We start from the raw sequence: 16,399 nt of genomic DNA, 5'->3' as shown, positions 1-16,399 counted from the left end.
TGTTTTGTCTTTAGCGATTATAGAGTCGATAAAGACAAAACATGCCAGGATGTGGATAAGAGTACACAGGGAGTGAGTTTACTGATTATATATTACACACTATATTGTTTGATTACTTTATGACATTTGTTTAAAGAGGGTTTAAAGTAGCAGCAGTGATTTATTTTTTTATTGGGGGTGGTGGAAATTTTTGGACAGATCTTTTTCACATGTTATTTAATTAAATCTAAAGTGCAGGGAAGGGTTATATACAGTGTATATATATATATATATATATATATACACACACACTATATTGCCAAAAGTATTGGGGCACCTGCCTTTACATGCACATGAACTTTAATGGCATCCCAGTCTTAGTCCGTAGGGTTCAATATTGAGTTGGCCCACACTTTACAGCTATAACAGCTTCAACTTTTCTGGGAAGGCCGTCCACAAGGTTTAGGAGGGTGTCTATGGGAATGTTTGACCATTCTTCCAGAAGCGCATTTGTGAGGTCAGGCACTGATGAGAAGGCCTGGCTCGCAGTCTCCCCTCTAATTCATCCTAAAGGTGTTCTGTGGGGTTGAGGTCAGGACTCTATGCAGGCCAGTCAAGTTCCTCCACCCCAACCTCTCTCATCCATATGTTCATATGCTCCTATTTATGCTCAACATCCATTCTGTTTAGGTTTTTCAGGAACATTTATATCCAAGTCTGCTTTTACTGATCTGACCGGATTTGGTGGATATAGGAATAGGTACATCCACTTACATCCAGCCACTCCATCTTTTTCCATCACAAGATAGAGAAAATTTGGAATGAACATGGATGTTACATATGTGACATCTGTTTCCGTTCTGGTCCAAGTCAGCAGGGGATCAGTCTAGGATTCCCTGCTGAGAAAGTACGGAGGGCGTTCATGTTAAAGAGGCCTAACCCTCTTGATATAATGCTAGTGATTAATAATAACATGTAGTTATATAGTAATTAGAAATTAAAAAGCAATTGAAGTTAAAGATCTAAACTGTGGAAGCTGTACCCAAAAAAAGAGACAAGGACCAGTCACCCATTTTACTTGTGGTCTTCCTGCATCTGATCTTTCCCGCATTAATGACTTACCATTCCTCGTTCTGCGCTATGTCTGTGTGTAAATGCAGCCATCTTGGTAGAGGTGCAGGGCTTTGCTTTCACCTGTCAGAGCTATTTCCCTGATGACTGATTTGGAAATATTCAAAAAGCAGCAGGAGAGGTGAAGGATCCTCAGAATGAATGAAACAGAAGCAGGAAGATCCTTCCACCACAGGTCAGAAAGTACAGTTTCATCTCCTGCAAGGAAAATTGCAAGCAACACAGCAGTGAGTTCACCACATCTCACTCTAAATGTGGTGAGACTAGGGACCTTAGGCAGCAGTGCCTTAGATGGTCTCACACTTCAGACAAAAAGCAATGGAAAGGTATTTCCTCTGGAATCATGGCCTGATATTGAAGGCTCTCACTGTATTCATTCCCTGTGCAGTACATAGAACTGAACAGTTGTCTTATATTAGTACATTTCAGTACAGAAGCTTCTCCCGGTCTCTGTCCAATTTTCATAAAATTACACTGGTGATAAAAGAACATTTTTTTCAGGTTGCCTAAATTAAAATACATGAATTATAAAACTTGATAGCATGTCCTTTGTACAGAGGTTTAAATACAGGGAGCTGAAAAGGCAACTTTATAGACATTCACCATTTTATGAAGTCTGTTGAACTTTTTGTAATGTACGGTAACTCTTAGATCTTGACACCATAGTCTCTACAAGATATAAAGAGCTGATGGAAGTCAGCATCCATACAAGATTCAAGCATCCGTTTTTGTTAGACAAATCCTTTCATGGGTAATAAAGGCCTTTCCTTGTGTATTGAGTTTATATGGACAGATCTGGTTTTAGACTGTGGGGGAAGAGGCTGCAAATCCAGCAATAGATCACAGTGCATGTAGTCTATGGACACAGGCCTGCAAATGCCTCACTTTCCTGAAACTGAATTGTGCACAGTAGGACTCCATTAATTAATTTGCCAATTTCAAGCCTGGTAAATTATTTGCATTTCCTTAATCAGCTGGAATTACTTAATAATATATTGGGTTATTTTGCAAAAGCTCTTAGCTGTATGATTAATTGATTGAACAGCTAAAAAAAAAATCATTTGCAAAATTAAACTGTACGTTTGCATTTTTAATTTTACCCCGGAGAAATGCAGAGTGCAAGATTCAGCAGAGGAAACAATTAACCCTTTTACATATATGTCGCTGGGCTATAGTAAATAAGTAGGCCACGCTAAGTGATATCAATGGCTTCTAGAAAATAAGTAGGCTGTACTAAGTGATGTCTCTAGCGAATGGATATGCTTCATTCTCAGTGATGTCACTGGTCTCTAGCGAATGGGTAGGCTTTATTCTCAGTGATGTCACTAGTCTCTAGCAAATGGATAGGCTGCATTCTCAGTGATGTCACTAGTCTCTAGCAAATGGATAGGCTGCATTCTCAGTGATGTCACTAGTCACTAGCGAATGGATAGGCTGCATTCTCAGTGATGTCACTAGTCTCTAGCGAATGGATAGGCTGCATTCTCAGTGATGTCAGTGGTCTCTAGTGAATAGATAGGCTGCACTCTCAGAGATGTCAGTGGTCTCTAGCGAATGGATAGGCTGTATTCTCAATCATGTGACTAGTTCTTAGTGGATAGACATAGACTGTATTCTCAGTGATATCACTGGTCTCTAGCGAATGGATAGGCTGTATTCTCAATGCTGTGACTAGTTCTTAGGCAATGGATAGACATAGACTACATTCTCAGTGATGTCACTGGTTTCTAATGAATGTATAGGCTGCATTCTCAGTGATGTCACTGGTCTGTAGTGAATGGATAGACTGCATTCTCAATGATGTCACCGGTCTTTAATGAATTGATAGGCTGCATTCTCAGTGATGTCACTGGTTTCTAGTGAATGTATAGGTTATGTTCGGTGATGTCACTGGTCTTTAGTAAATTTATAATGTGCATTCTCAGTGATGTCACTGATCTATAGTGAATGGATAGACTGCATTCTCAATGATGTCACCAGTCTTTAATGAATGGATAGGTTGCATTCTCAGTGATGTCACTGGTTTCTAATGAATGTATAGGCTGCATTCTCAGTGATGTCATTGGTCTATAGTGAATGGATAGGCTGCATTCTCAGTGATGTCAGTGGTCTCTAGTGAATAGATAGGCTGCACTCTCAGAGATGTCAGTGGTCTCTAGCGAATGGATAGGCTGTATTCTCAATCATGTGACTAGTTCTTAGTGGATAGACATAGACTGTATTCTCAGTGATATCACTGGTCTCTAGCGAATGGATAGGCTGTATTCTCAATGCTGTGACTAGTTCTTAGGCAATGGATAGACATAGACTACATTCTCAGTGATGTCACTGGTTTCTAATGAATGTATAGGCTGCATTCTCAGTGATGTCACTGGTCTGTAGTGAATGGATAGACTGCATTCTCAATGATGTCACCGGTCTTTAATGAATTGATAGGCTGCATTCTCAGTGATGTCACTGGTTTCTAGTGAATGTATAGGTTATGTTCGGTGATGTCACTGGTCTTTAGTAAATTTATAATGTGCATTCTCAGTGATGTCACTGATCTATAGTGAATGGATAGACTGCATTCTCAATGATGTCACCAGTCTTTAATGAATGGATAGGTTGCATTCTCAGTGATGTCACTGGTTTCTAATGAATGTATAGGCTGCATTCTCAGTGATGTCATTGGTCTATAGTGAATGGATAGGCTGCATTCTCAGTGATGTCACTGGTCTATAGTGAATGGATAGGCTGCATTCTCAATGATGTCACCAGTCTTTAATGAATTGATAGGTTGCACTCTCAGAGATGTCACTGGTCTCTAGCGAATGGATAGGCTGTATTCTCAGTGATGTGACTAGTTCTTAGTGGATAGACATAGACTGCATTCTCAGTGATGTCACTGCTTTCTAATGAATGTATAGGCTGCATTCTCAGTGATGTCACTGCTTTCTAATGAATGTATAGGCTGCATTCTTAGTGATGTCATTGGTCTATAATGACTGGACAGGCTGCATTCTCAGTGATGTCACCTCTCTCTAGAGAATTGATAGGCTGCATTCTAAGTGCTTGAAGGGCGTGAGAGCTTTTTTTTCCCTAATGAAGCCTTCATCCTGCATGTAATCATGATATCATAGCTGACTTTGCAATCTCATGATCAAGAACCACCCTGGCTAGTTCCCAAACATCAGTTCTTTCCCCTAGCTGTCAGCAACAGTAGTGACTGAGATCCTGCAATGTGGCAGCTGGTGGGTCTCAAAAAGGGGGATGTTTAAAAAAAGACCTCAAGCATGAGGCATCATGGTGGGGTGTGTTTTTTTTACGTATTGTAGACAGGCAGGGGTTAAAACTGACCTTCTAGCAAATGCAACAAAACACTAATTAATGCATTTACTGAATGTGCCCAATAAAAACATTATTACATTTTTTATTAAATGTAGCTAGTATAAGTATCTGATCTTGACTTGATTTTAGCTTCTTGTAATCCTCTATACAACAAAACTCAGACTGACAGTGAAAGTGGTGCAAGGAGCCAATCTGGTGTGACGTAGTGCGTATGTGTTGACAAGGAACATTCTGATAGGAGGGGAGAGCGGAGTGGACAGAGAGACACCTCATCACTGTCCTGTCATGCCTTTGCTGTCCGATCGCAGGCGGGGGGCGGGCAGCTGACCAGACAGTGTTACCTAACTGCAATATAGAAAAGTCAGGTCACCAACCTGTCTATGCAGTGTGGTAGGAGTCGAATTATGTTTGACATTAGCAGGAACCTTATACAGTATGTATTTCAATGGTATATTAAAATTCAAAATATAAGTTACATAAATTCATATTTTAGATGAATGTTCAATGAAGGAGCTTTAGTCCCCTCTGGCTTTTTCCAAACCAACAATAAATACAGCTTACGACTGTAGAAATAACATAGCAAGGTGTGAGAAGAGACTGCAGAATAATAGTTTTTCCTTCTTCCAGCCTATCAGGGGTTAAAGCCACTTTATTTGTCTCTAGAAACCGCTAAGTCTAGCCAGGCTAAAAATACGCACATCTCTGCAGTAGATGTGACATCTCCGAATTAGAGGGAATTCTCAGGGAGCGCAGTCACAGGACAATAGAGTGCAGGGAGTGCGTCCGACATCCCAACTGATGAGAGAAAATGCAGACAACCATCAGAGCTGACAATCAGGGTCTGCGTCTACCTGCCTGCAGGACTCCACTCTCCTGGTTTATCATAGGATTATTTATGGTGCTGTTTATGTCTATTTAGCATTGGTTCCAAGGGACAAATGACAACATAAATCACTGATCATATCTTGGTTGTCGCATGCCATGATGAGTTATGTTCGATCAATGATAATTTATAGGATACAGGCGTGCACACATTGATCTGACTGTGTGTGCTGTTTGTGTACATTATATTTTACATCATTCACACATCTCTATCTTTCATCTGTTCTTCTGTTTGCATCTTTGTCTAAATCTATCTACAGTGCCTTGAAAAAGTATTCATACCCCTTGAAATTATTCACATTTTGTCATGTTGCAACCAAAAATGTAAATGTATCTTATTGGGATTTTATGTGATAGACCAACACAAAGTGACACATAAATGTGAAATGGAAGAAAAATGAGAAATGGTTTCTAAAATTTTTTGTACAAGTAAATCTGTGAAAAGTGTGGCGTGCATTTGTATTCAGCCCCCCGGAGTCAATACTTTGTAGATCCACCTTTCACTGCAATTACAGCTGCAAGTCATTTTTGGGATGTCTCTACCAGCTTTGCACATCTAGAGGGGGACATTTTTGCCCATTCCTACTTGAAAGATAGCTCAAGTTCTGTCAGATTGGATGGAGAGCATCTGTGAACAGCAATTTTCAAGTCTTGCCACAGATTCTCCATTGGATTTAGGTCTGGACTTTGACTGGGCCATTCTAACACATAAATATGCTTTGATTCAAACCATTCCATTGTAGCTCTGGCTGTATGTGTAGGGTTATTGTCCTGCTGGATGGTGAACCTCTGCCTTAGTTTCAAGTCATTTGCAGATTCTAACAGGTTTTCTTCTAAGATTGCTCTATATTTGGTACCATCCATCTTCCCATCAATTTTGCCCAGCTCCCCTGTCCCTGCTGAAGAAAAGCATCCCCAAACATGATGCTGCCACCACCATGTTTCACGGTGGGGATGGTGTGTTCAGGGTGATGTGCAGTGTTAGTTTTCCACCACACATAGCGTTTTGCTTTTAGGCCAAAAAGTTTAATTTTAGTCTCATATGACCAGAGCACCTTCTTCCACATGTTTGCTGTGTCCCCCACATGGCTTCTTAAAAACTGCAAATGGGACTTCTTATAGATTTCTTTCAACAATGGCTTTTTTATTGTCATTCTTCCATAAAGGCCAGATTTGTGGAGTGCACGATTAATAGTTTGCCTGTGGACAGATTCTCCCACCTGAGCTGTGGATCTCTGCAGCTCCTCCAGAGTTACCATGATCCTCTTGGCTGCTTCTCTGATTAATGTTCTCCTTGCCCGGCCTGTCAGTTTAGGTGGACGGCCATGTCTTGGTAGGTTTGCAGTTGTGCCATACATTTTCGGATGATGGATTGAACAGTGCTCCGTGAGATGTTCAAAGCTTTAAACTTCTCCACAACTGTATCCCTGACCTGTCTGGTGTTTTCCTTGGCCTTCACAATGCTGTTTGCTCACTAATGTTCTCTAACAAACCTCTGGGGGCTTCACAGAACAGCTGAATTTATACTGATATTAAATTACGCACAGGTGGACTCTATTTACTAATTAGGTGACTTCAGAAGGCAATTGGTTCCACTAGATTTTAGTTAGGGGTATCAGAGTAAAGGGGGTTGAATAAAAATGCACACCACACTTCTCACATATTTATTTGTAAAAAATGTTGAAAACCATTTATCATTTTCCTTCCATTTCACAATTACGTGCCACTTTGTGTTGGTCTACCACATAAATTCCCAATAAAATAAATTTACGTTTTTGGTTGTAACATGACAAAATGTGGAAAATTTCAAGGAGTATGAATACTTTTTCAAGGCACGAATAAGCATAAATCCTATCTATCTATCTATCTATCTATCTATCTATCTATCTCTCCATTATCTATCTATCTATCTATCTATCTATCTATCTATCTATCTATCTATCTATCTCTCCATTATCTATCTATCTATCTATCTATCTATCTATCTGTATGTTTCTCTTTTGCTCCTATATGTGGGTCTATTTTTTCTTTCTTTTCTTACTTTCCTTTTCTTTCTTTTCTTTTCTTACTTTCCTTTCTTTCCTTTTGTCTATCTTTACTTCCTTTCTGTATTTCCTTTCCTTCCTTGTTTCCTCTGTTTCCCTTTCTCTCCAATATGTGGGTCTATCTATCTCCTTTCTTTTCTTTCCTTTCCTTCCTTTTCTTCCTTCTTTTTCTTCCTTCCTTTTCCCCCTTCCTTTTCTCCCTTCCTTTTCTTCCTTCCTTCCTTTCTTTCTTCCTTCCTTTCCTTCATTTCTCTGTTTCCCTTTCTGTCCAATATGTGGGTCTCTCATCAGTGGATCTATCTCTTTTTCTTTTCTTTGCGTTTTTTGTTCACATGTATATCTTATTGATGACCATCCTTTTTTTGGCCTCTCACAGATCCAACCACTAGAAAGAACGCAAAGGCCGGTCCAGCAGCTCGGAACAGATATGCCAGCCAGTGGACATTGAACAGACCACATCCCACCATATCTGCACACACACTGACCACAGATTGGAGACTACCCACTCCCAGAGCCACAGGCTCTGTAGACAAAGAAAGCGACAGCTACAGTGTCAGTCCATCGCAGGACACAGGTAACTTGGTTACATTCCTTTATCAAATTACTTTGAAGGGGAATTCTCACCCACAAGGAGGGGTGAAGAGAATGTGGTGTGTCAGAACGCCATAATCCATGTCCTTCTGCTAGCCCTGCCTTGTTCTGTCTTCTCAAGTGTCAGCTTGCTCAATATACTTAGCTACAATAATCGGTATTTGCCACATTGTTATTTTCAGCATATAACACAATATGGTGTTATTCCTCTCACCAATACCAATGATGGGGCACTATTCCACCCACTAATAGCAATGAATGCGCATTATTCCTCCCACTAATACCAATGATGAGGCATTATACCTCCCTCTGATACCAGTGATGGGGCACTATTCTTCCCACTAATACCAATGATGGGACACTATTCCTCCCACTAATATCAATAATGGGGCATTATACCTCCCACTGATACCAATGATGGGGCACTATAAAATTAAAAATTAGTGAAGCGCTTGTATCACATGAATACAATCATGTATCTCCATATAGTGTAATTATAAATCAAAGTGACCACTATATATAATAAATGTGTGTTGACTCCCTCTAGTGAAAAGAAAAAATAGTGTCAACCAAAATAGCTAAATAACACACATTAGGAAACTAAATATATAGTGCATAAATCAAATATAATGAACAGAATATATATATACGTGAAAACAGAATATTGGCCACATACAATGGTGTCTAAATTATACATAAATGATATATGCCATAGGTGAACAAGACAATATCAAAGGTGAAAAAAATATTCCATGCATGTGACTGTGCTTTAAGCTGGAACACACACGTGATCTCCACTTCTAAGTGCAAGTACTCTCCTTCAAATGGCAGCAATGCCTGCTCACCTCCCTTCCTCGACCCACACAGGGCCTCAAAGCAGTTACCACCTCAGTGGTGTATTCCTCTGGCAGACTCCTTATTCCTCCTCCTCTCTTATGCAACTCATAAAAAGACAAGAAAGCCTTCCATAGTGTAGTAAATTTAATAGGCAAAGTTAAAAATTACAAAGTTTTCCACTCACATGCTCCTTTCCATAAAAAAGCGTTTTTCCCAGCCTGTGGGTAGATATGCATGCACCTGGGGGAATCCAATATGGCCACTGTGTCCGGACATACGTCACCAGGAAGTAGACAAACCGACGCGTAGCGTCACGTGCGTCGTGACTTCATCAGGGTTGGGGTTAATGATGGGGCACTACTCCTTCCGCTAATACCAATGATGGGGCACTATTCCTCCCACTGATACCAATAATGGGGCACTATTCCTCCCACTAATACCAATGATGGGGCACTATTCCTCCCACTGATACCAATGATGGGGCACTATTCTTCCCACTAATACCAATGATGGGACACTATTCCTCCCACTAATATCAATAATGGGGCATTATACCTCCCACTGATACCAACGATGGGGCACTACTCCTTCCACTAATACCAATGTTGGGGCACTATTCCTCCCACTGATACCAATGATGGGGCACTATTCCTCCCACTGATACCAATGATGGGGCACTACTCCTTCCACTAATACCAATGTTGGGGCACTATTCCTCCCACTGATACCAATGATGGGGCACTACTCCTTCCACTAATACCAATGTTGGGGCACTATTCCTCCCACTGATACAACGATGGGGCACTATTTCTCCCACTAATACCAATGAATGAGCATTATTCCTCCTACTAAATAAAATGATGGGGAATTATACCTTCCACTGATACCAATGATGGGGCACTAATCCCCCCACTGATACCAATAATGGGGCACTATTCCTCCAACTAATGCCAATGGTGGTGTATTATTCCTCCCACTAATACCAATGGTGGTGTATTATTCCTCCCACTAATACCAAAGGTGGGGCACTATTCCTCCAAATTATACCAATGATAGGAGGAATAGTATTATCACCCTAGGATAGGAAGTGGGCTGGGACTACAGATAGCCCTGTTTTCTTTTCCTCTTCTTCATAACATAGTCTGGCTGAAAAACTCCTCAAGATGCCATCCAGCCATCCTGCCTTGTTGCTATGGTGTTGCTAAGACCATCCCAGCTGTTACAGCCTACCCCTACCATCACAGGAGCAAGCTTTCAAAGCCCTGCACATGCATGGTTCACTCTCTCCTCCATCTCCACATCACTGAACTCTGAGCTACTGTGATGAGGGAGAGAAGGTGCATATGAGGGGGTTTGAATTGGAGAATGAGTGTGCTTCTGTGATGGTTGGGGTGATCTGTAATGGTTGAGAGTATCTTAGTAGCATCCTAGCAGCAAGGCAGGATAGGGGGATGCCATCTCATGGAGTTTTTCAGCCAGGCTTCTGGAGGTACATAAATGGCCTACACCTAAAGCAAGAACATTATTCAACTTTGGTCAAAACTGCAGTTTTTCTATCAACAAGCGCCCTTTACCTGCATAGGTAGCTTTTTGCTAAAGATTAATTGACCCTTTAAACTTCATCTTTAACAGTAGTAGAATAATTCCCTGAAGACATGCCATCATTTCCTATTAAAATAAAAACTAGAAGATTTTACTACCACTAAATGAAATAGACAGATTTGTGAAGAATGGCGTTTTCCTGTTCCCTATTTTTAATACATTATTCTGACCCAGCGCTGACCCATGCGGCTGTAGTCGATCTATATCTCCTGCTTATGCTCATGCTAAACAGAATACAGGAATAATGAGTATAATCTAGAGCCGCAGAAAAGTGGAATTCTGGGAGCAGATAAAAAGTTCGCTCTCTTATTCTCCCAGAAAGTAAATCTCTGATTTTATTGCTGTTCCTATGGTAACTTAATTTATCAGCCCGCCCAACAAAACTAGATTAGAAACTGTATTACTCGGGAGATACAAGATTATATTTATTGTCTGGATTGCTTTGTCCGCAGACTGTTCTCAGACACGCAATATGCATCATTTTATTCTGGATTTTGTACGCAGAGTGTCTGATGGAATTGAAAAAATTATTGGTACTATACAACTATCCTGTGCTTTATGAATATCGATATGAAAATGCTGCTTTTTATACTGAACACAATAAAGCCAGGATTGATAACAGCAAATGCAGGCTGATTGTTTAGTGAGCTTTCTAATGTAGTGCTACCCCCACAGGGGTCGCTGGTAATAACTGGTTCTTAAAACCAATACTCCCGCACCGTGGTCCCTTCCAATCTAATCAGCTGCTGGACACCTGTATATCTATTAGATATATAGTGAATAAATATAAGTATGGTGCAAGTGCTACAGTACACCTTCCTCTCTCATCAAAATGCTGCAATGTGCCTTTATTCAATGTATAACTCCCTAAAATATGTGTCCACTGCAAACACTTCACACAACAAATAACTTGTTCAGTACTCCTCCTCCCTTCAGTAAAATTCAGTATGTACAAATCTATAAGTGAACTCTATATATGTAACAAGATTGGCTGGGTGTTTATAGCATTCAAGTCATGCAAAATCAAAATGTGTTTCAAACTGCTGCAAGCTTTTCCTAAAGGGAATGTATAGTCGTTTCAGTTTTGTTAACCTATAAATGTAAAGGACATCAGCTTGGTAAAATCATATGCTTATGTGCATAAATTCTGTGTAATAAAACTTGTTAGTAACATAATGTACAATATGGCGTACAGTGCAGGGGTTAGGGGTATAATGTACAACATATCATTTGGGCAGGACAGTGGCTAAATGGTTAGCACTTCCACCTGGCAGTACTAGGGTCATTGGTTTGAATCCCAGCCATGGTACCTCCTGCCTGGAGTTTGCATGTTCTCCCTGTGCCTGTGTGGGTTTCCTCCAGGCACTCCGGTTTCCTCCCACTCTCCAAAGACATGCTGGTAGGTTAATTGGCTCCTGTCTAAATTGTCCCTAGTATGTGTATATATGAATGTAGGTTAGGGACCTTAGATTATACGCCCCTTGAGGGTTAGGGATGGATGTGACTGTACAATATATATGTAAAAAGCGCTGTGTAAATTGACAGCGCTATATAAGTACCTGAAATAAATAAATACATATATGCGCAAAAGTCTCAATTAATAAAGTCCAAAAAGTGCAAATAGTGATTCTTCTTCTAATATTGATGACCACACTCATGCTTCCCCAGTGCTACACTCACCAGATATATGTGACTCCATAACTTAGTAAGTGGGTCCCATTGCGCTCATAGGTTCCTTGATGTTTAATCTCAAGCTTTTAGATGCACCAGGTCTGCGTACCCCTCATTCGGGGATAAATACCCACCACTCCTTTACTTCTCCAACAGTTAGTGACCAGGAAGTATTGGGAAAGGAATAGGGAAGGTGGCAAAGGATAGAGTAATACTGCTTTATTAGAACATAAAATGTCATAAAAATATATTGTAATGCACCTACATGCGGATAAAATTCACCAATGCTGCAAACAATGAGAAAGTGTTAGCTGCTCATGGAATGCATCCTGCGTTCCCTACACCAGAAATGACACAACTGAAGTGACATAAGATGCTCTGCTCTCTATCCCTGAAACGCGTAGAGTAGAGCATCTTATGTCACTTCCACTGTGTTATTTTCAGTGTACGGAATGCAGGAATGCGTTCCATAAGCGGCTAACAATTTCTCTTTGTTTGCAGCATTGTGAATTCTGTATTAATGTAAGTCCATTACTATATATATATTTTTATGACATTTTTAGAAAATGTTTCATAAATTTCATTTTTTATTTTTGCCATAGTTACACTTTAAGTCTATGACTAGCCTAATTGCCATTTGTTATTTTTGATTCCAGTAAATAACTGAATATTATTAAAGGTGTGCATTGCATTTTACAGACAGAGCAAGGAGCAGCATGGTCTCCACGGAAAGTGCCTCATCTACCTATGAAGAGCTAGCAAGGGCGTATGAGCATGCCAAGATGGAGGAGCAGCTGAGACACGCCAAGTTCACCATCACAGAGTGCTTCATATCAGACACATCATCAGAACAGCTCACAGCAGGGACTAATGAATACACAGACAGTCTGACCTCTAGCACACCCTCAGAGTCTGGGATATGCAGGTTTACTGCATCGCCCCCTAAACCCCTGGACGGAGGAAAGGTGCAAAACATGGCAGCCCCAAAGGCACATCGGCCAGGTAAGAGTATGACAGCCAACTTTATTGTATCACAACCTGCTCAATTATCTTTTGTCTTGAGGATACAGCTCAACTATTTGGTTTGAAATGGTAGCAGTGTTTAAACTGGGGGTCCAGAAAAAAAGAGAGGGGGAGGGGACATGTACAAAGGTGCAAAATTGATGCACCTGTGCAGACACATCATTCCAACCCATGCAGAAACAAACCAAGTCATTTTTGAATCTTACTTTCTTGTGTATCTCCAGGCTGCAGATTTTAATACCCAGCCAATATCAATGGCCAGGAATGCAGCTAGTATTGACTGTTGACCGTCTAAGGTAATTATATTAGGGGTCCCAAACTTTTGAGTTGGAGGGACATATGGTTTATTTTACAAATATTCCTGGGCCAAAAAATTCCACATCAGAGTCCTTCCTTACATCAGGCTCTCTATCAGAGTTCTCCTTACATCAGGCTCTCTATCAGAGTTCTCTTTACATCAGGCTCTCTATCAGAGTTCTCCTTACATCAGGCTCTCTATCAGAGTTCTCCTTACATTAGGCTCTCTATCAGAGTTCTCCTTACATCAAGCTCTCTATCAGAGTTCTCCTTACAATAGGCTTTCTATCAGAGTTCTCCTTACATCAGGGTCTCTATCAGAGTCCTCTTTGCATCAGAGTCTCCATCTGAGTCCCCCTTGCATCAGGGTCTTCATCAGAGTCCCCCTTGCATCAGGGTCTCCATCAGAGTCCCCCTTGCATCAGGGTCTCCCTCAGAGTCCCCCTTGCATCAGGGTGTCCATCAGAGTCCCCCTTGCATCAGGGTGTCCATCAGAGTCCCCCTTGCATCAGGGTGTCCATCAGAGTCCCCCTTGCATCAGGGTCTCCATCAGAGTCCCCCTTGCATCAGGGTCTCCATCAGAGTCCCCCTTGCATCAGGGTCTCCATCAGAGTCCCCCTTACATCAAGGTTCCCTTTATATTACAGTTAATTTCAGAGTTCCCCTTATAGTAGATTCCCTCCTTACCTCAGGTTCCCTATCAGAGGAGAAGTGGGCTTTGAATCATAGAGCATAGGCAACCTCTGCTGACCCTAATCCTCAATCTGTACACATTAAGGATACACCACTGACCCTAGCTTAGGGCCAAATATAATATTGTATTGGGCCAGATGTGGCCTGCAGGCCATAGTCTGGAGACCCCTTATTGATTTCATTTGTGAACAAAGAGTAATGAAATACTGGTATTGCCCACTGGTTACACCTAGCATAATAGACATTATAAAGTAACATTCACCTAAGTCTTCCCCCCCCTCCAAGGACTACTGAAGCCTCCAAAGACCAGTGAAACTACTGACTTGAGGAAAGTCATAATTTGCATAATCATAGACATGCTCACTCGTGTCAGTGCCTTGGGCTCTGTGATTGGTTGTTTAGCAACTAGGCACTGCATTGTTGGATGGAGGAGGAGTTCTTTCTGTTCTTTTAATGAAAATAATGTGTTACTCACTGATACCAATAAGGCCCCTTTCACACGGGTGATCCAATCATGTTCGCCGGTCAGTTTTTCTGGTGGACCTGTTCAGACGGTCCACGTATCCCTATGGGCTGGTAGGTTTAAATGGGCTTGCATCCATTTACACCAGCCTACCTCCAATCCTATCCAGTCCACTAAAAAAGAAACAGAAGGGAACCCATTCCCCGCCATCTAGGCTTATCTGATAAGAGGGCAGTCGGGTGTAAATGTACCGCCCATGGAGCAGAGTATGCCAGCTCTGCATAAACTGAACGGGCACGGACCTGTTATCTGCCCACTCTGCTCTGCTCAGTAAGGGATCAGTGGATAGATCATCAACTGAGCAAAGCAGATTCTGCCCTGTGTGAAAGGGGCCTTAAAGGGTATATCCAGCAAGTACCCAAATTTAATTCCAAGCTTCACTATTCTCCCAACTTTTTCTTTTTCGAGCCCATGGTGTGTTGCACAAAAAATAAACACCATGTGAACCAAAAAAGTACATGTGAAGACACACAAAAAATTGCACAAGGTTCATAAAATGGTCTCACCTGAAGAGGAAGGACATCCCTGACTCCCTGGGGCATAAGACTCCTGCATGGAACAAGACACTCTGCTCCACCTAGTTAAAAGCTTAATAGACCCCTCTCCTCATGATCAGCTAAGTCCAACCAGCATAAGGGACTCTCCCAAAGAAATACCCCCAGGAAGAAAGAGGGAGGAACCTGAGGGCCATACATGCTCTCCTAGACTTCAGAGAAGGTCCAAAGACCCACACCCTACAATCCTACGTGAGTGAAAAAAGAACACAGTCTCGGCTGAAAGAGCTAACCCATGAAGCAATGTTGAGAAAAAAACAAATAGTTTTGTGGCCTAGTGTCCATTCTTACAGAGGGGTTGCAAACACAACAGTGAACACCTCAGGTCATCACTCCAGAGGTTGCTTAACACTGCAGGCTCTCTGTCTTCCTAACTCCTGGTCAGCCAAGATAACACCTCTGAAATCAGGAGGCACTGGGCTGCTTGGGTCCCTTCATTATAGTACTACCCCCCCACCTTACCCAGTGGGTGCTCAATTTAGATTCTTTCCCATGAGGAAGGTCCCTCAGGACCCCCATCATACCAGCAGGAATACTATACAGCCAGTCATCCCAGCCAAAAGGCTTGAAAGATGACAGAGCTATCCTACTTGACACTCGTAAGAACAGTTACTACACTTAATTATGACCAAAAGGCCAAGAACTCCACGCTTTGCTATTCTGCCTATATCCTGGGGCTACCGTGCCTGCCTTTACAAAATACAAACATTCCTAGAACTCCTAGGCTTTTATTGCTGTCAATGTTGCCACTGAAGAAACTTCAGTTTTACTTTCTGTTCTGGTGTCAAGGAACACAGGAACTCATAAGATATGAGGTATATGTGGACACTAAGGGGTTTATTTACTAAAGCTGGAGAGTCCAAAATCAGACTCCCTTCTGTATAGAAACCAATCAGCTTCCAAGTTTCATTGCCAAAGCTTCATTGAACAAGCTGAGGTTAGAAGCTGATTGGTTTCTATGCAGAAGGGAGTCTGATTTTGGACTCTCCAGCTTTAGTAAATAAACCCCTAAGAGTCCTTTCACGCCTAACACAGTGGGATGCAGTTGGCTGTATTTTGGACTGCACTCCAACTGCATTGACAGTCCAAAATCTAGGCTATCCTTTGGGCATAGTTCACACCATTGCAGTGCAGTTCAGAGCAGTGCAGAAAAGTACTGCAAGCTGCATTTTTCCACACCGCAAACGCGCAAGACGCATGCAAATGCACTGCGACACATCACAGTGCACATAGAAGCCCAA

The 16,399-nt window shown here is 41.5% G+C and overlaps 1 protein-coding gene across 1 annotated transcript in view; it reads left to right on the top strand.

The window, feature by feature from the left end:
* DSCAM (DS cell adhesion molecule) overlaps positions 1-16,399 on the top strand; it is a 765,341-nt gene that overhangs the window by 707,844 nt on the left and 41,098 nt on the right. Inside the window, exons 31-32 of the mRNA XM_089677896.1 lie at positions 7,744-7,941; positions 12,768-13,070. Of these exons, the coding sequence (XP_089534022.1) occupies positions 7,744-7,941; positions 12,768-13,070 (501 nt within the window). The remainder of the gene's footprint in view (positions 1-7,743; positions 7,942-12,767; positions 13,071-16,399) is intronic.

This window comes from Staurois parvus, unplaced genomic scaffold, assembly GCF_062004578.1.
Source record: "Staurois parvus isolate SC_StPar_1 unplaced genomic scaffold, SC_StPar_1.0 ptg000195l, whole genome shotgun sequence".
Taxonomy (NCBI): Eukaryota; Metazoa; Chordata; class Amphibia; order Anura; family Ranidae; genus Staurois; species Staurois parvus.
The sequence above is the reverse complement of the archived record's forward strand: the minus strand, read 5'-3'. Positions and strand labels throughout refer to the sequence as shown.